Raw genomic sequence first — 18,380 nt, 5'->3', positions numbered from 1 at the left:
CCTTCTGGGGACACGGCAGAGTGGGGACCGCCGGGCTTGTCGCGTCCTTGAGGAAATCGCCTGAACAAGCACAGAGCATCGAAGGCATCCAGTGAAACGGCTCTGCTTCCCTATCCCGGGCTTTGGACTTTTAACTGTTTCCTTCTTTTCTTTCTCAGGAATTGCTTCCAAATAACAAGCACACCCAGCGTCCCCCAGCCTCGCCTTGCAGCCCCTGTAGCTTTAGTGCACGCAGAACACTGCACACGCAGGGTCTCGTCCCCCCTTCTGGAGAGCCTGGCGGGGCACCGCCACATCTCCACGCTGTGGACAAGGAGGCTGAGGTTCTCGGCTCACCGCCAGGGAGCGGCAGCACCGGAGTCGTGCCCGGCAGGCTGCGCCAGAGCCCGGGGCCTGCCCTTCTGTCCCCACGTTTCAGTGTGAGCCACTCCCTGGTCTCCTGCTGGTGCCACGGACCCCGGGCTGGGCCCTCATAGGGGCCCCCCGAGGCCCCTCCGGTATCTCCGACGTGTCAGGGGTCAGCGATGGGGGAGGGGCTCAGGCCGGGGCCAGGCGGCTGTCCTGGCCTCCTTCCCCATCTACTCTCTTGACCGCACACGATGGCCGGGCCCCAGGAGCGCCGGTCCCCGCCCCTGCCCTCAGCCCACTCCATTGCAGCACGCAGCCTGCCCTGAGATTCCAGACCTTGCCATTAACTTAAGCAAGATATGCCTCTGTGCCTTTGCAAATGCTGTTCCCTCTACCTAAAAGCCCCTCTCCTCTACGCATGTGGGTCCTGCCTTCTGGCCAGCTGTCCTACCTCACAGTCCTGCTTCTCTGGGCCCAAACTCTGACCACCCCTCCTCTGATACCGTGGACCTTCACTGCCAGGCTTGGCTGGAGGCCAGGCTCTGTCCCAGCCTGGGGCTGTCTGCAGGTTACTCCGGCTGGCCAGTGCTCCCCAGTCCCTCTGTACTGCCCCGGGCCAGCCTGCCATCCCACCCAACCACCAGAGGGAGGCAGGCTCCCGACCACAGGGACCCTCTGCTGGCTGGTGACCCGGTGAACGTTCAGAGACCAGGAAATTGGCACTCGGCCTGCTCAGGCCTCCAGCCCACCTTGGGGAAGGGGACCATGGAGAATGGGGCCCCACTCTTCCTGGCCACAGCCGGCCTTCAGCCCAGAAAGGAAAACAGCTTCTCTGGTCACATCTGCCCATTTGTGGCCCCACCTCGCCTCCACATAAAAACACCAGGAACACCAGCAGTCCCGGTGTAGCGGGCGGTGGGCGGGAGCTGGGAGGAGCCCCGCGCAGAACCGACACCAGAAGCACAAAACAGCCATTCAGGCCACCGCCAAACCGCGCCCCGCCCCCCGCCTTGACCCTGAGGCCCCCGGAGTCGAGATGTGGAGAAGGGGGTTTCCAGGGGCCGCCGGATTCTACGGGGCGGGGGGTGGGGGCGGGGGCGGGGGGGGGGCGTGTGCCTGGTCAGCACGGGCCGCACTCACCGTTGGAGCGGTGGATGCAGGTGTGCTGGTTGTCGCTGAGGAAAAAGCCACTGTGGCACTGACACTCGTAGCTACCCATGGCATTGACGCAGATCTGCTGGCAGCCACCGTTGTTGTCCTGACACTCGTCCACATCTGCAGGGAGAGGCGGAGAGGCGGAGAGGGGGAGGGGAGAAATCGCACCTGGGGCCGGAAGTGAGACGCCACCGGCTTCCCAGGCTGCCCAGAAGGCGCTGCACAGACGGCAGCACTCTGGGGACGCTCCACAGGGGGACCCCGCGGCTACACCCCGCAGGGGGGCCGGGTACTCCGCAGAGACACTGCACGGGGCTGTACTCCACCAAGGTACTCCGCGGAGGTACTCCGTAGAGGTAGTGACGATGCTTGTAACGCCAGCTGCCTGTCGGTAACCTACGCGACCGGCGCTCTTCTAAGCATCCGACCCGTACTAACTCCTTTCATCCTCACGGCAGCCCTGTAGATCAGATCCGGGTATTAGCCCATTTGCTAGATGAGGAAACCGAGGCCCAGAGGGGCCAAGTCACCTGTCCCGGGTCCCACCTGATAGTCCGACTCCCAAACCGTGGTCTCACTGATCCTGTTGGGCTCTCCCTCTCCGGGAAGACCGCAGCCTGCACTGCCCTTCCCCAACCCACGGAGCCTCGCCAAGCAAATTCTCCCGTCCCCTCCGTCTTCAAGCCTACCTCAGAGTTACAACCAGTAACACGAGACCCCGCGGCCTGCTCTCTGCCTCACAAATGGGACTTCAAACGTCTAAGAATGGGGAATTTTTTAAAAGGCCCCGACCTCTGGCCACCAAGACGGCCGCAGAAGGCCTCTAAGCGGTCTTTCCTGCTCTCTAGGAGAGAGAGACCTCAGGGCTGACACTCGGCGTTGACCAGAGGCTGCTGGCACAAAGGCGGCTATTGGCTGAAAAGAGTCTTTATGGAGTTCTGGGCTTGAACGGAACAGCATGTTTCAATTACCAAAGTCATAACCCCTTACACTGTCAGTTTGTGTAACGGAAGATGGGCTTCTTAAACCTTAACGTGCCGTGTCTGTATCGTCATTTTAACAGGCAAATGTATGAAACCACAAAGGCAAGGTGAGCTACCAGCCACTTCTAGCCAATCCCCTGGCCCCCAACACACACACACACACACACACACGCACGCACGCACACACACTTTGGCCGTAAGCTTTTAATACAGTTGTCCTTCACACAGCCATCTTCCAGTACTGACCTGCACTGAACCAGGAGAGGACTGAGCCCTGGAGCTAGGTCAGCTGGGTCCTACTGAGGCTTAGGGACAACACGTCGCTTCACCACCCAGGAGACCACATGGCTGCCGCCGAGAGGCCGATGCTGAGGCAGGCCATTATTCTCTAGCAAGCTCAAATGTCAGCTGTGTGGCAGCCCGGAGGGAGGCAGGACTCTGAACTCTAAAAGCCACGAGCAGTTACAGCTGAAGTGGGGAAGGTGGCTCTTGCTGAGAGGAGACACAGTGGGGTCCCGGGGGAGCTGGAAATGACACAGAGGGATTATTCTGAAAACCTTTCTCCACTCAACGGAGTCTTACTCACTGACGGCTCCCTAAAGGGCCACCGCCAGTGCCCCCTTTGCGGGGGGCACCTCCCCTCCAGGGGTGGCTGCCTCTGGGGGTCTGTCCCTCGCCGGCACTAGACCCTGAGCAGCTCTAAGCCAGGGACCGAGTCCTGTTCATCCTACCGATAACGACGCGAAGCTGACATTCCTCGAGGGCTCCTTATGCGTCAGGCACGGGGGCCTCACAAATATCCCCGCGCTCCACCCCTGCGGCAACCCTGAGCGACAGGCTGTGTTACGGCCTCCACTCTACAGGTGAGGGCACTGAGGCGCAGAGAACCAAAGTAACTTGAGCAAAGTCACACGGCTGCTCAGGGCAGAGGCAGGACTTAGACCCGCCGTTCACCTCCCGAGCACGTGGCTTTGCCCCGCCGCTCAGCTGGCCGTGCCAGAAAGTGTGTCGAGACCAACGCTACGAAGAGCCAGCTACTCTTAACACGAGCCTGAGCGGGGTGCCGCCTTGAACGTGTTTGGGAACCCCAGATGCAAACGCAACGCCGGAGCCAGCCTGCCGTGGGTAACACGGGGCCTGTCCCAAAGACACGCCACTGAGGCACTTGCACCCCGGTGCTGGCACACGTATCACAGCGAAACCCGCTTCTGGGACTCGGTCCAGACCCCCTTCAAATCACATGCTTTGCTGTTCTTCCCATGGTTCTCAGCTTCTTTGCTCTGCACCTTGGCTTCTCCAGCCCTAGTAAAGGTTCAGTTGGTAAAACAAACCAGATACAGGCCCTCAAATGCTGCACTGGTGGCGAGAAAGCGCTGCTTTGACCCCACCGTGAACGAGCTCCCTGGAGCCCCCCGCCTGGCCCGGCCCATCTCCCTTCACTGGAAGCCAGGAACCCGAGGGCAGTTAATACTGCACGCATCTCCAGAAGTTCAGGGAGCTGGCAGAGTGGCTGTGCCTTGGGACAGTGCTGTTTACACTAGCAGGGAACAATGACTCTCAAACACTGATGAATAATTTGAAACAAATGCAAGGCCGTGTAAACATTTCTTTTCCCCGCTCCCAAATGACAAAGCCCCAGGATTAAGCAGGGAGGGAAGGGGGCGGCCCCCTCTGCGCCCTTTTTCCACTGTGGTCCCAACACAGGCCTCCCTCGAGCCGGGCAGGAAACCACAGCCTCACCATCCCTTCGGGGAGCCTGCGGTCGTCACCAGCTTCTCTAAGGGCTGGATCGGGGGCCTGATGCCCACCTCATGCCCCTCACACCCCCGTGGCTCAGCCCTCCACGCGGGGCTCACAGTCAAGTCTGAAGAGGCACCAGCTGGAGGAGCTGGGGCCGTGGGTCGGCCACCCACCGACCTCGGGCAGACTGGGTTCACCTGGAGGCCCCGGCCAGGCCTAGCACAGCACTGCGGGAGACACTCGGCCCCTGGGCCCTCCTGATGGGGGCAAGCCCAGCACACATTGTTCCTTGGCCCCCTCAGGACTCAGAAAACTCTGTCATGAGAGGTCCTGCGGGGCAAGGAGGGAGCCTACACCTGGGAGCTCTGGCTCTGGCCTTTCCCCGCTCTCCTGCGATCTGGTTTCTCTCGACGAGGACGCCTCAAGCCCAACCACGGCGACGAGAGCCGGTTCCCCGAGCAGTTCTGCTTAACACACCACCCCCGACCTTACACGCTCGTGTCTCCGACGCTCCTCCTCTCTGAAGTCTTCCCGGCGCCCGGAAGACTGTGCTCGTCCCGTGCCCAGGCTTGCTCTGCCCCGGACCTCGGGCTCAGTCGTCCTGTGTCTCTGCTCTGGGCTGAAGGGAGCCCTGAGTCTTTATATCCCTGTGCCCCGCTGACGGTCAGACCGAGCGGGTGCTCAAGTGTCCGCAGGAAGAACCGAATGGCACACGTGTGTCTGCACTCGCCACCAATGGGGAGCTCGCGACCCACAAAGGCCAGTCCCCTGGAGCGGCGTGCTGTCCCGGTTCCTTCTGGGCACACGGAGGGGGCTCGTTTGGGGCTCCCCGCAGCTGCATTTATCTCCGCTGTTCTCGGAATAGCCCCCTGTTCACGCTTGCCTTCCTGTGATCACACCCACCTCCTCCTGGGATGCCCTCTCCCTCCTTGTCCAGACGGAAGTTCTTGCCTTTGAGAACCACCCAACAGGCTTTCGTTCATCAGTTCCCTCCACAAACACTGGGCGCCTACTACGTGCCACGCTCCCCAAGGGCCGCCAGGGCACCAAAGTGAACCCAGCTGCTGCCGTACTGGACCTGAGCAGAGGCGGGAGGCTTCGTGGAGGGCCGGGCCGGGGGCGGCAGGGAGGTCTGTGACCCGAGGCCGGGGCAGGAAGAGGTGTCGCAGAAGCCGACTCTCGCCGAAGGGGCGTGGCAGGGCACAGATGGGGAAGGGCCCGCGACCGCTGGGGCAGAGGAGGAGTTCTGGAAGCTGTGCAGCCTACACACCCCCCATCAAGGAGACCCCAAGGGCCCTCACAAACCCCGGCTCTGTCCGGGTCCCCCTGGCCCCCGTTCTCACCGGTGCTGCCGGGGGAGGGGACAGTCCTCAGGGAAGATGTCTGCGCAGCCCGACAAGCCACAGTAGCGCCACCGCCATGGCCTTGGGCAGAGGCTGAGCCCGCTGCGTGCAGTGAGGGCCCTGAGCAAGCCTGTTTCCGATCCAGGCTGCACGATGCCTGAGTGGGCTCTGGGTGGGATACAGGGGCTGCTCTGCCTCTGAATCCTGCCGGCAGCTCATGGTCCTTCATCTGCTTTTGCGGCCACACTGGAATGTTCCCAGAAGGCAGGGAGCACCCTGGCCCGAGGACTTTGCGATAAAGCAGAGAGGAGGCCCTGTGGGTTTGGGGGCAGACCTGAGGCTCCTAGTGGGAAACTCTTTTAACTGGCAATGGAAGAGCTGATGACTATACTGTGCAGGAACGACCCCAGCAGCCGCAGCGCTGCGAGGGTCTCGGGTGGCCCTCTGTCAGGGGCTGCCTGCCCCGGCCGGGCCACTCCCTGGAAGGCCCCAGCCTGCAGCACCCTTCCATTCCCGCCCCCCAGCCCCCGGCCTTAACACACAAACACATCTCTGTGCCACTGGGACTGGTAGAGCCCCTGACTCTTTTGGGCTGGGGTGGGGGCAGCAGGCGAAGGGTGCTGGGAGGGGAGGGGAGGGGACACTGAGCTGCGGCTGGCCACGGCGGCAGGGGGCCCTTGGCCGGCGGGGCTGAGGGACACCCTCAGAAACGGACCATCCCAGTGCAGTCTGGGATAAGACATGGGGCCGCCGCTCTGTGCAGGCTGCTCCCCAGCCTGAGGCCCAGCGTCCGGGGGTACGGTGAGCACTCACTCGTCCAGCCAACGGCTGAGGGAGGACCGAAGGTGGGAGGCAGACCAGGGTGCCAAGAGGGGCTTCACTCCAGCCCTGCCCTACCCCTGCCCACCTCCCCTGGCCTGAGCAGCCCCCTTCTGTCCCTCCCACCACCCGAGCAGTGGCCAAGGATGCCGACTTCCTCACCACCCTGCCCGTCTGTTTTGCCTCCACTACTGTGCCACAGCCCTGGGTCGGGCCTCAACTCCTGCCCGAAGGCACAGTCTGTGTGCTTCTGCTAGGCCTCCGGGCCCCCAGCCTCCCCTCCCAATCCCAGTGGCCGCCGTGACCAGTTCTAGTCGGAAGAGGCCAGGGCACCTCGGCACCAAAGACAGAGTCCGAGCGGGGTCTCTGGGGTCAGGTGCCCCCACCTTACACCGTAGCGCCTGACGGGAGGTCTGGGTGCTGGGGTCGGGGGGAGACAGCCCTCAGCTGGCTCTCCGGCCCATGTCTGCTCGGTGGGCCCGCCGGTCCCGAGCACCAGAGTGCTGCGTCTGAGACGGGCTCACGGGCTGCGACGGACGGCTGCTCTCTAGCCGACGCCCACAGGCTGTAGGTTGAGCTGGTTCCGAAAGGCCTCTGCAGGCAGGGCTGCGGTTTGCCCATGAGGTCTGTTTATTTTTATTAATAGCTGGCTGTTTGTCCTCCTTTGGACCAAGAATCCAGGTTTGCAGTTATTTATAATAACTAAAAATTACTTCTGGACCCAGCTTTGCTTGCTTTGTGTTTCCCACGAACATTTCACGATTCGAAACAGAGACTCTGTGTTCTGCCCGGGCCCCACCCGTGTTCTCGTGGCTGCCAAGGGCCTACTATGTGTCAGACCCCGTGCCTGGCCCCGACACCACAGGTCCCACCGAGGGTCCGAGGACAGAGGCAGAGGCCCCGGCCCATCGCGGGAACCGAACTTGACCTCCAACCCTGAGAGCTCCCTCCTGGTCCCTGAGGGCTGAGGCCCCAACCCTCCCCTGGCCCCTGTCAGAAGGGAGGCTTAGGCACAAAAGCCTCTTGGCCATCGAGCGGCTCTTGCAAAATTACATTTGATGAGTTAAGTGTAAATAAATGAGAACCAGATGGATTAGATTTCGGGTAAAATACACACGGGTCTCAGAGCTTTGCGGCCTGGGTTCTGCCAGATCCAGAACATTCCCTGAGCTGTCAGAGGTGCTGGCAGAGGCAGGGGGGAGGTGTGACGGGGCCTCCCGGGACCTCTCCGCTTCCTGGTCTGGGCATCAGCTGGGCCTTCTCTGGGGGGCCTGACTCTTAAGCAGGTCAGCCGTATGCAGAAGACACACGGTCCCCCGCCGTAGCCCTGCTCTGACCCTGAGCCCCCTGGGTTGGGCCTGGAGGTTGCTGCCTGGTCCGACTGAGGACCGCTCTCTTCACGCTGTCTCTGCGGTGTCTCCCTGGGACCGCTGCCCACGGGTCCCAACTCTCTTCCTACCAGGTCACACCAGCTGGGGTGTAAGATTCGGTGAGTAACTTGCTGCGTGACCTGGGGCACGTCACTTACCCCCTTTCGGGCCTTGGTCTCCTTCTTCACAAGACGGGGATAACAGGCACCTTAAGTTGTCTGGGGAACTAAAGGAACTAATGCAGTGAAGGACTCGGCTCGGTGCCTGGCACACACACGCCACCAGTGAACGTTAACAACCGTTGCACAAAGCCGCTGCCAGGGCTTCGGGGAATCACAGGTGTGAACGTGCCCCAGGGGACGGTAAGGTCCCCGCCACACCGGAAAGTGACACCAAGCTGCGTCCAAGGGAGCCCCCAGTGTGGCCTCAGCAGAGCAGCTTCAGCTCCCGGAACTGCTCCCTCCTGACACAGGTTCTGGCTAGCTTACCACCCTGTCACCTTGTCTGGGGGACCGCAGTCTATCAGGGGCTTCACGTTGGCTCAGAACTGGACTCAGAGCCACGTGTGTGGCCTGCTCGGGCTGTGGGACAAGCCCCGGCCTCTGCACGTGCCACCTCTGTCTTCATTCATCGAGATACGACTCACGTTACATAAAATTCACCACCTTAAGGAGGACGGGTCAGTGGTTCTTGGCACATTCACGAGGTGGTGTGAACAGCACCAAGATCTGATTCCAGAACGTTTCCCACCACCCCAAAGAGACGCCCTGTGCCCATTTTCAGTCAATCCCAATTCTCCCCTCCCCCAGCCCCCAGCAACCATTAGTTTACTTTCTGACTCTACAAATGTGCCTGTTCTGGACCTCTCAACCACTGGGGCCATACAGCGTGCGTCCTCCGCGTCTGGCTTCTCTGACACCCCATGACGTCTTCAAGGTCCCCACGGCGGAGCACACGTCATTCGTTCTTATGCCTGAATAATATTCTATCGTCCGGATAGACCACGTTTTGTCTACCCGTCCACCAGCTGCGGGACGTCCGGGTGGTCTCCCCCTCCTTAGCTGTGAGGACACACGCTGCTGTGAACGCCACGTACGAGCCTTTGAGTGAACACGTTTAAACTCTCTCGGGTGGGTACCTAGGCGCGGCATCATCGGGTCATGAGGTGATTCCACGTTTCACTTCTGGAGGCGCTGTCGTGCTGCTTCCCACGGTGGTGGCACCATTCCACGTTCCCATCGGCAAAATACGAGGGTTCCGATGTCTCCACGTCCTTGCCAACACTTCCTGTTTTCCATTTTTTAAAACGAGAGCCATCCTGGTGGGTGAGACATGGCACCTTATCGTGGCTTTGACTCGCGTTTCCCTAATGACGCCGAGCACCTTTCCACGTGCTTGCCGTCCGTTGGTACATCCTTTCTGGAGCAGTGTCTATTCAAATCCCTTGCCCACTTTTACACGGGGTTGTCTTTCTACTGTTGAGTTCTGAGAGTTCTTTGTGTGTCGCAGACACTAGACCCTTACCAGACACATGGTTGGCAAACATGTTTGCATTCTGTGGGCACAACCTCCTGCAAAGCAGCCTTGGGAGCACGGTGCCCTGGGCGCTGTGCCCCGGTGGGGCCCAGGTCCACGAGGCCTGCGCTCCTCTTGGGCTCCGATCTCGGGAGATGTCACCCTGTCCCACGGCCTTAACTGCCGCCTATTTGCCAATGCCGCTAAGACCTCTAGGCCCGCTTGCTCCACTGTCCTCAGGCTGAGATATCAACGGCTGACCCAGATGTCCAAAGCCACGACAAACCTAACACGGCCCTTGCTGGACTCCTGATCTGACCTCCTGTGAGAACGGAACAGAACAGAGCGAAGCCTGGCCCCGCCCTCAGCCTTCCCCATCTCGGCCAATGGCAGCACAGCTCACGGTGGCTTCTGTCATCCTGGAGCCCTCCCTTCCCCGCTCCCCGCCTCTAAGCCCTTAGCAGGTGTGGTCCTCAGCTCTGCCTGCAGATCCAGCTCCCCGCCCCCTCCCCTCAGGTGGCCGGGTCCAGCTCCCCTCCTCTCCGGCCCGGATTACAGCGGTGGCATCCCAGGTCTCCCTCCTTCCACCCTGGTCTCACCACCCCGCTAAACCACCCTGGAGAGTGTCAACCAGCTGCGCTATCCCCTGCCTGAAAGCCTCCAAAGGATTCCTCGTCGGCTTCGAATAAAACACAAACTCCCCTCTCTGGCCGGCGAGGCCCAAGCGAACTGCTCCGTCCACGCCGGGGGAAACACCTCTGCCTGTGTCGCTCTCTCCCCAGGGAATGCAGAGTCCTCGAGAGGGAGGACCATGGCTGTCTCGAGTGTTGCTGTATCTCAGGATTTGACATAGTGCCTGAGGCACATAAGCCACGTCCGTGGGCCAAGTGACTGACTGACAACTACAAAACGTGGCTGGGGGCGGTGGCTCTGGCCCGGAGGCCCTGGTTCTCGGCCTGTCCCACAAGGGCTGCCCTGTGTGGCCCCGGAGGGGCTGCCTGGCGACACCCAGTTCCCGGATCCAGCCAAGGAAGCAGCTCTGGGTGAGTGAGAAGCCTGAGTGCTGCCCGGGGGGTCCGGGGGGCAGAGGCTGCGGGCCGGTCGGGAGGGCGAGTGAGGGCTGGTCAGAGAAGAGCTGTGCTCGTTTATTCACCCGCGTCAGCCTTGCCTGGGAGTGAGCCCCGTCGGGGGGGAGGGGGGGTGGGATCGGGGTGGAGGAGGAGTGGACGTCCTCAGATGCTGGCGGCCTGTGAGCTTTGCTGCTCGATGAACAAGTGAAGCCACACAGGGCTCTTGCCACGTCAGCCCTGCCCACGGCGTCCGGTGTCCTCCTCCCTCGCCAGTGCCTTCAGCGGTACAAGGACAAACGTCTTCGGCCAGAGAAAAGCCGTTCTAAGTGGGCAGCGCTTTAAGAAGCAGGTAGAGGGGACGGGGGTTTGGAGGCGGTGGGACGCGCTCCTGAGGGACGCCGCCCTGGCCTCCGCCACACCGCCACGGCAAGACCAGCTCTTCCTTTAACGTCTCAAGCACGGGCGGGAGGGGGGGCTGCAGGAGGCGGCAGGGGAGCCGTGTGCCCTGAGCTCCTGCTCGGTGCCAGGTGCGCTCGTGACAGCGTCTCACCCAGGGCCTCGGCCCGAGGCAACGGGAGCGTCATAACCAGGAGCTTCGAGCGGCGAACGGCCCGCCCTCGGTCACAACACGCGCGCGCCGGTGCCAGGATGGGAATTGGACACTTCATCCCTGCAGCCTCGGGCCTCTGACGGCCCAGCTGTGAACACGATCCTGGCCGGACGTCTGTGGGAGGCACTCGAGTTTTAAAAATTTCTTTTGATGGGGAGAAGAACAGAGGACTGGGAAGGGGGAAGGGGAGGAAACCCAAACAAACAAATCCCGGAACCAAAGGGAGAAGCCGTGAGAAAAGAAAGGGGAAAGGCTCTGACGGATTCTTCGTGAACATCCTCAGAAATAAAACAGGCCCCTCTGGATGCGGTTAGTTCCCCCTCGGGCCCGTGCGTGGGGCGGGCCGGGCACACGCACGGCCTGCCGGACCCAGGAGGGCCCCGGAGCTCCCGAGGCCACCCGGCTGACACAGTCCTTCCTGCCGGACGCTGGCCACGGCACGTGACTTACTCCCGGCACGTGCTTCCCAGCCTCGGTACTGCCTGGAATTCTGGACCAATTCTTCCCGATTAAACTCTACGGTTTCTTCCGCTTTTTTCAAAGCTGTTGAGTATAAAAACCAGTGTCCTCCCCACGAGTGTCAGCACCGCCGGAAGTTCTCCGTGAAGGTGGGGCCCCCAGGCCCCGCGGGCTCCCGCCCCTGAACGGCCACGGTGCCTTAACCGGGCCTGCTGTGGACTAGTTGGTTCCTTCCCACACTAAGTGGTCCTTTGCTGACAGGCCCTGGGTGGGCCATGGAGCTACAACGGGATGGGAAAAGGTTTTGTGCCGACTTAAGAAAATGGCAGAGGGGCTGTAAGGGGGCGGACGTGGAGGGGTGAGTGTGGGCACCAAAGGGGCTCCCCGGAAAAGGGGGCACCGAGGGTGGCTGACGTGCTGGGAGACCACCACGGCTCCCCGTGGTCAAGCCCACCCTTTCTAGCCCATTTGGGGCCCTTCTCCCCTCAAGACACGCAGCACGGCTCCCTATCACTTGTCCAACAAAGCTATTTAAGATTTTGAATTTACAAGGAATTCTGAAAAACAGTGGGAAAAAAACGGGTCAACAGTCCTATGCTCTGGCTGCGACCATAACCAAAGGCATCTATTTTGTTTCTGCCTTTTCTCGTGGGCCGATGTTCTCCTAGTGCAAACGGGTCTCTCTGTATGTGACCTGCTTGTTCGCCCTTCACTGAAAGCAGCGCTTTCCGGGGCTCATCCCTGGTGCCCTCCTCACCTGCTGTCTGTCCAGCCGGCAGGCGACCCCCGCCCAACCACTTGGTGCGCTTGTCTCTGTTCCGGACCCCGTTAGTAAACTCCCCTACGAGGGACACAGGGCACGTAGAGCCCTTTCCGTTTTAGGGTTTCTTTTCTTCAGATGGATTCCCAGAGGCGGAGTCCCAGCCAGAGACTGCCAGTGTTTCGCTTCTCATCCCTCCCCACGGGACGCCCTTAATCTGCTGGTTTTGCCCCTTGGAGCCTGCCTGCGCCGGCCGCTGCCTCTTCCGAAGTCCCTTCCTAGTGCCCACGTCTTCCCGCAGAGAGCCTTCCGTGATCAGCCCCGTGTGTCCGTTCGTCCACGCCCTCACTCAATGAGGGCGCGGTGAACGCCAAGGCAAGGCCTGCCCTCAGGGAGCTGCCCGGCCAGGGAGAGAGAGGTGGGGGAATCAGGAGGGATTAACTACTGTGGGGGTGGGGGTGGGGGCTGGGGTGGAGGGCTGCAGGACAAAAGAGCGTGTGTGAGAGGGCTCAGAGGCCACACTGACAGGCGGAGGGGTCTCTCTCTCTCTCTGCCGCGTGCGGACAAGCATGGGGAAAAGATGTGCTCGGTGGTGGGATGTGGTGAGATGCACGTGTGTGTGTGTGTGCGCGTGTGCGTCTGCAGAAGTGGGTGGGGCCCCGGTGGCTGTGGAAGGGGGGCCGGGAGGCAGGCTTGAGTCTGGGATGTGCCCGACGCGCAGCCGAAGGGGACCCCTGACATGCTCGCACCTGCAGACACAAATCTCCAGGTCTCGGGCGTTTAGCCGACGGAAACTACCCTCTTATGTGTCACCGTACTCCGAGCCCACTCTCCTGCCTGGCTAGGCCTCTCCCACCTCTAGGCTTTGCACCTGTTACGCCTCCTCCCCTCACCCCATCTCTACCCGCCACCCGGTGCCCTGTCACTCGGTCCCGGTGGGGTGAGCTGCGTCCCATACTTGGTTTAGCATTAATTACGCCACGAAAATCATCTCAGGACCCCCTGACCTGGCAGATAAGGGCACTCAGGAGGCATCTTTGGACCCAGAGATCACAGATCCTTCCTCCCAGGCGTTTCTAACCAGCCCGCCACAGCAGCAGTGGCTCTCAGCGCCCACAGGCTGCCAGGCGCCCACATCCCGGGCTTTGATTACAGTCCCACCTCTTGGCCACATGATTACGCGTCAACAGCGAGTTAAGTTCTGACAGAACACCGGGAAAGCAGCCTAAAAACATCCGTGCGTGATCATGACCGCGGAAAGTCAGGGCTGCATGCAGACGACACGGGCAAGAACCCGGGGACGCGAAGACCGCAGAGCGGGGCGGGTGGGGAGCTTGTGGGGGTTACCTTCCGTGCAGTCTGTACTCCCTTAACATTTCTGTATAATCGGCACACAGGCGGAAGACGGCTGCGTGAACAGAACTTTTCAGCCCTGCGTGAGGGGCACTGTGACTCCTCAGTTCGAACGCAGGGTGGGAGGCAAGTCCCCCTGAAGGCCGAACTGGAGTGCTTGGGACAGGAAGAGAGAGCGCCGGCCCCTTGGGCAGGGGGAGCACAGGGCTGCGAGGCACCCCGGGACGGGCTCAATACGCACGAGGAGCAAAGGCGCGGCTGGCCGGCATGGCAGGGGGAGCCCAGGCCACAGGGGGGGCTGGCTGCCAGGCCGAGGTGGTGACTCCCCAGCGGCAACAGGGGCCCCAGGAAGACCCCGCTCAGGGGGGACCTCCGCTAAAGCTTGTCCCAAATGACTGCACGGGCGTCTGGCCCCTCGGTGGCCAGTGAGCGGGTGCGCCAAGGGAGGGAAAGTCGGCCTGTGAGATGGGACCCTCTTCCCCCTGTTAAGGCAGCCCAGGAGGTTGCTGAAGACCCCGGGCGAGCAGCTGGGTGGCTGCCGTGGCTCCCCACGTCCCACAAGCAGGCGTCACAGCTGGGCACAGGGCGTCTCTACTAGCCGGTCTATTTCCAGCCGCACGCGGTTGGGACGAGACGGGTGACGGGGAGGGATGGTGGAGCCGGCAATACACGGGGCTGGCTAGCGGCCACCGTAAACACGGGGCCGGGCCTGTGGTGCCGGGCGAGCAGGGTCACGGCAACATCTGTCCAGAGGCAGTCAGGCTCAACAAACGTCCAGGGTGACCCCAAACCCCGGCGAGGGCCCAGGCGGCTCCAAAGTAAGCAAGATGGTTGGCAGAGGTTCTGGAGGTTCTGGGACACTCATACGTGTTGACTGATGCCCCCTTTTAGGCACATGGCTCATCTCTGGTTTGGGGTGTCTGTTTTGGTTGGTAGAGTATTTTTAAGGAGTCTTCACAGGACCCTTAGTTTCTGTTTATTGCTCAGATTCTGACCCAGCCCCTGGCACGTAGACCGCAAACAAGATGGAGGAAAGAGTCTGCCGGCCCGTCGCGTCCTCTGCAACTGGGCGTTTTTCTTTGCTGTTTATGGACTTGGCATGTTCTGCCCTGGGACAGAGCAGGACTTCTTCCCCAGGCTCCCAAATCAAGACTTGGTCAACGGTGGGGCTGGCGCAGGGGGAGTGACGATCGATTTCAGCCGGGTCCTACCAACGGGAAGGTTGGCCTCATACGGTGATGCGGTCCCTGCCCTGGCCACCCAGCCCACCTCGCAGCATTTCTGTAGCCCCCTCCCTGGAGTGACAGCGGACAGCTGCCCCCCAACATGCTGCTAGGAAGGGAGCTGGGAGCCAGGCCCCATGTGTCAACTCCCAGGTCCCCATCTCCCCTCGTCTGGAACAGAGACCAGCAGGGGCTGGGCGTGGGGTTGGGGACACAGGGCGCCGCAGTCCCACGGGCTGCGGGGGACACCTCCGCAGCAGATCTCTGCAGCTCTGAGCGCACTGATGCTCTGCCCCTGTGGCAGGCTTGTGCACCCACCACGATCAAATCGTGCTCCTCTGGATGGTCAGAATCAAACATTCCGTCCCGTCTCCAGCCACCTGTCCTCCCCCCATCCCACAAATGAGCCTGTGCTGGGCCTGGGGAAAAGAGCAGAGTCATGCCGGAGTCTCGCCCTCCAGGGGCCTCCTGAGGCATTAGGGGAGGCCCCAGAGAGGTCCCGTGACAAGCCTGGGGGCTGTGGGCGCCCACGGGAGGAGTGTGTAACTTCTGGAGGGCCTGAGGCCCAAGCCGAGTCCTGAGGGACAAGTGGGAGTCAGCCCTGCATCCGTGAAGAGCAGGGGGAAGGGCGGTTCGGGCAGAAGGGACATCTGCTTATGGACTTGGCGGGCTCTGTCCGGGGACAGACAAGGTGCATGGGTGCAAGGATGCTGCTGGGCAGGATGGGGCGGTGTGTTTAGGGGAATGAAAGCTGTTTGGCCGGCTGGAGATGCCAGTTCTGGGAAAATCAGAGAGAGAGACGGACAGGGGCTGCGTCTGGCAGAGGCCGGGAGGACAGAGCAGTGGGCTCAACCCCTGTCCTCGAGGACATGCCATGCCACCGAGTCATCGAATCACAAGATGCTGGAGGCTAAGGAAGGGCTCTGACACCACAGCCAGGCTAGGGGTTCCAAACAGTGCTCCAGCAGCCCCCTTGCAGCAGGTGCTCTGCAGAGAGCAGGGCTCTCACTCCTGCCGGCCCTGCCCTCCCACTGCAGCCAGGGCAGTGCCACCACTGCGGGAGTCGGCTCGCACTCAAGGGGTCTGCTGCTAGAAGTCTGAGAGCTACCGGGCACATCCCACCCCTCTGTTTCACAGATGATGGGGAAACTGAGGCTCGGAGAGGTGGGGAGTTTTCCAGAGCCCCCAAACAAGTCCATGGTCCGAAGAGCCGGGCCCGAGACATTGCCTTTCCACCCCAGCACCGCCTGGCCCCCTCTGCTCGCCACACCCCTCCCTGTCCCCATCCTGAGCTGGGTGTAGGCAGGAGGCCACACAAGCTCACTCTACCCCCAAAACGCCCCTGGGTCTGAATCAACCCCCCTCCCCACACCCCTAGTTCTACAGTGGTTTGGGGGGAAGAAGGAAGCCCATTTATAATGATGCACAAGTTTCCAGCGTTTTTCTTTTTCTCAGGTTAAAGAACCTCCACCAGATGAACAGTTGTAAAAAGCTGGGGGGAGGAGCGGGCCTGACTCTGGCTGGTCCTGGCAGGGCAAGTCCCTCCAACCAGGCGTGTTCCCATCACCTGAATGTGGGCCAAGAGTGGGGAAGGGTGGGGCACAGAGAAAGAGAACAGGAAGAGACCTCTGGAGTTCACCTTAAAAAACACTGGTGTCTGTGACTGTGCGAAGCTCGTCAGTTTCACACTAAAGTGGGCGGCGTTTCTTTCCCAGCAAGAAATGCATTTGAGCTGTTGAAGTATAAAGACAAATAAACAGAGGCAACTGGAACCTTCTTCGTGAGGGGTGTGAGGGAGCAGCACATTGTCTCCAGCTGTCCTCCGGGATGAGAGGGGGTGCCTTCAAAAGGGCCTAGGCAGCGCGACCCTTTCATCCTGCCAGGGAAGGCCCAGCCGCCACCCGGAGCATCTGGCGCCCGCAGCGACTTCCTCCCACGGGCGCAGCTGGGTTCCTGGGCCCCGTCGGCCTCCAGGACCCCTCTCCTCTTCCTCCTGAGCCTCTGCTTGGCAGCCCGCAGGGTCACCTGCACATCTATCTTCCCTTCGGATCCGAAAGGGCAGGGATCATGCCCGTTTTGCAGAGAACAAAATTGAGCCTGAGAAAGAGGTGGCATGTGTCCAAGGTCACAAAAGGAGTACGCAGCCCAGAGCTGGGACTGGAAGCGCTGAGGCCACATGGCCCCGTGTCAACAGACAGGGGCAAGCATCAGTGCAAGAGGATGGGGGGAGCTTTCTGACCCGGGGAGGGCGGGGAGCAGCGGCTCATATGCGGCAGGGGCGCCGCGTGGAACGTGAGGCGTGGGCCCCGGCCAAGGGGCTTCACCCACGGCCCGGGGTCCAGCTCAGAAAGTCATCGGTTCTCTTTACAAAGTAGGCTGGCTTCACACACCAGCGGTTAAGTGAGAATTAGGTAATTCACACCCGTCGAGCCCTCGGCCACGTGCCAGGCACCGTGCCACGTGCTGTACAAAGCTCGCCTCATTCCGTGTCCGCATCATCCCTGCGCAGCGAGCACCGCTCGCAGCCCCGCCCTACCGATGAGGATACGGAGGCCCAGAGAAGTGACGTTACTTGCTCAAGGTCACAAAGCAAGTAAGTGATCGATCCGGGATCCAAAGCTAGGCAGGCTCGCTCCCTATACTCCTTGAGGGCTGGGACTATGTCATCTACTTCCTGACAGTGAGCTCAGGACAGCTGCTCGTGAGATCTCTATGAATCGAATCCAGCTTTCGCTGCCATCTAGGAGCTCCAGACTCTCATATCCCGCCCCCCCCCACCCCCGCCCCACCGCCCAGACCTGATTACTCCGCCGACTTCCGAACTTACACACCGTTTCCATCTGCACGGCTGTCGCGCGTCCCGACCGAACGTGGCCAGACTGACCCTCAAGTCCGCCCCTCCCAGCTCCAGCCTGACCTGCCCCCCAGGCTTCCGCACCTGAGCCGCTGCCCACAGTCGCCCACAGACTCCAGGCAGTTGGTGGTGGTTACGCTTTTCCCCCTTACCTCTCACGTCAAACCCATAAGCGATTCCTGTGGGCTCTGCTTTCAAAATACGTTCTGAATTCAACCACTTCTCGTCACCCGAACCGCCAGCACCCTGGAGTGAGCCACCACCGTCTCAGACCCAGACGGCCACAGTGGTCTCTCCCTCTTCCTCCCTGGGACACATTTTCTACTTCGTAGCCAGAAAGCAAATCCCTTTGAGTTAACATGTCCATCAGATTATGTCCATCCCTAGCTAAGGTGTCCCATGGCTCCCAGCTAACTTAGAATAAAATCCCAAGGCCTTTCTAGAACCTATAAGGCCCTGCCTACCTCCTGAGCTCATCTCCGGTCCCTCTCTCCCTCACTCCCGGGCCTCCAGGCACATTGACCTGTTCCCAAACTCACCCAGCTTCTGCCCATTTCACTTGTCCTCTCCCTTCTGCTGGGTGGGAAGATCCTCCCTGGTAATTTTCTAATGGTGGCTTCCTCCTCCTCGCTGAGGCCCCCGCCCCCATGTCCCCTCTGCTCGAATGTGGGGACAAGGCCTTTGTAACCGCCTTGACCAGCAGAATTTCGCGGACGTGCCCTCTGAGGCCAGACCGTCAAACTTCCATGCGCTCTCAGAGCCAGCCGCCATGCTGCGG

At 61.2% G+C, this 18,380-nt stretch overlaps 1 protein-coding gene across 3 annotated transcripts in view; it reads right to left on the bottom strand.

Annotated features, from left to right (window-relative positions):
- Positions 1 to 18,380, bottom strand: part of SCUBE1 (signal peptide, CUB domain and EGF like domain containing 1) — a 136,198-nt gene that overhangs the window by 84,428 nt on the left and 33,390 nt on the right. For all 3 annotated transcript variants that reach the window (XM_086712082.1, XM_086712083.1, XM_086712084.1), the window contains one exon: positions 1,489 to 1,623. In XM_086712082.1, coding sequence (XP_086568208.1) covers positions 1,489 to 1,623 — 135 coding nt within the window. The remainder of the gene's footprint in view (positions 1 to 1,488; positions 1,624 to 18,380) is intronic.

The sequence above is a fragment of the Puma concolor genome, chromosome B4, assembly GCF_028749965.1.
Source record: "Puma concolor isolate L17-30 chromosome B4, mPumCon1.1.hap2, whole genome shotgun sequence".
In the NCBI taxonomy this organism is placed as follows: Eukaryota; Metazoa; Chordata; class Mammalia; order Carnivora; family Felidae; genus Puma; species Puma concolor.
This window is presented reverse-complemented; position numbering and strand designations above follow the sequence as displayed.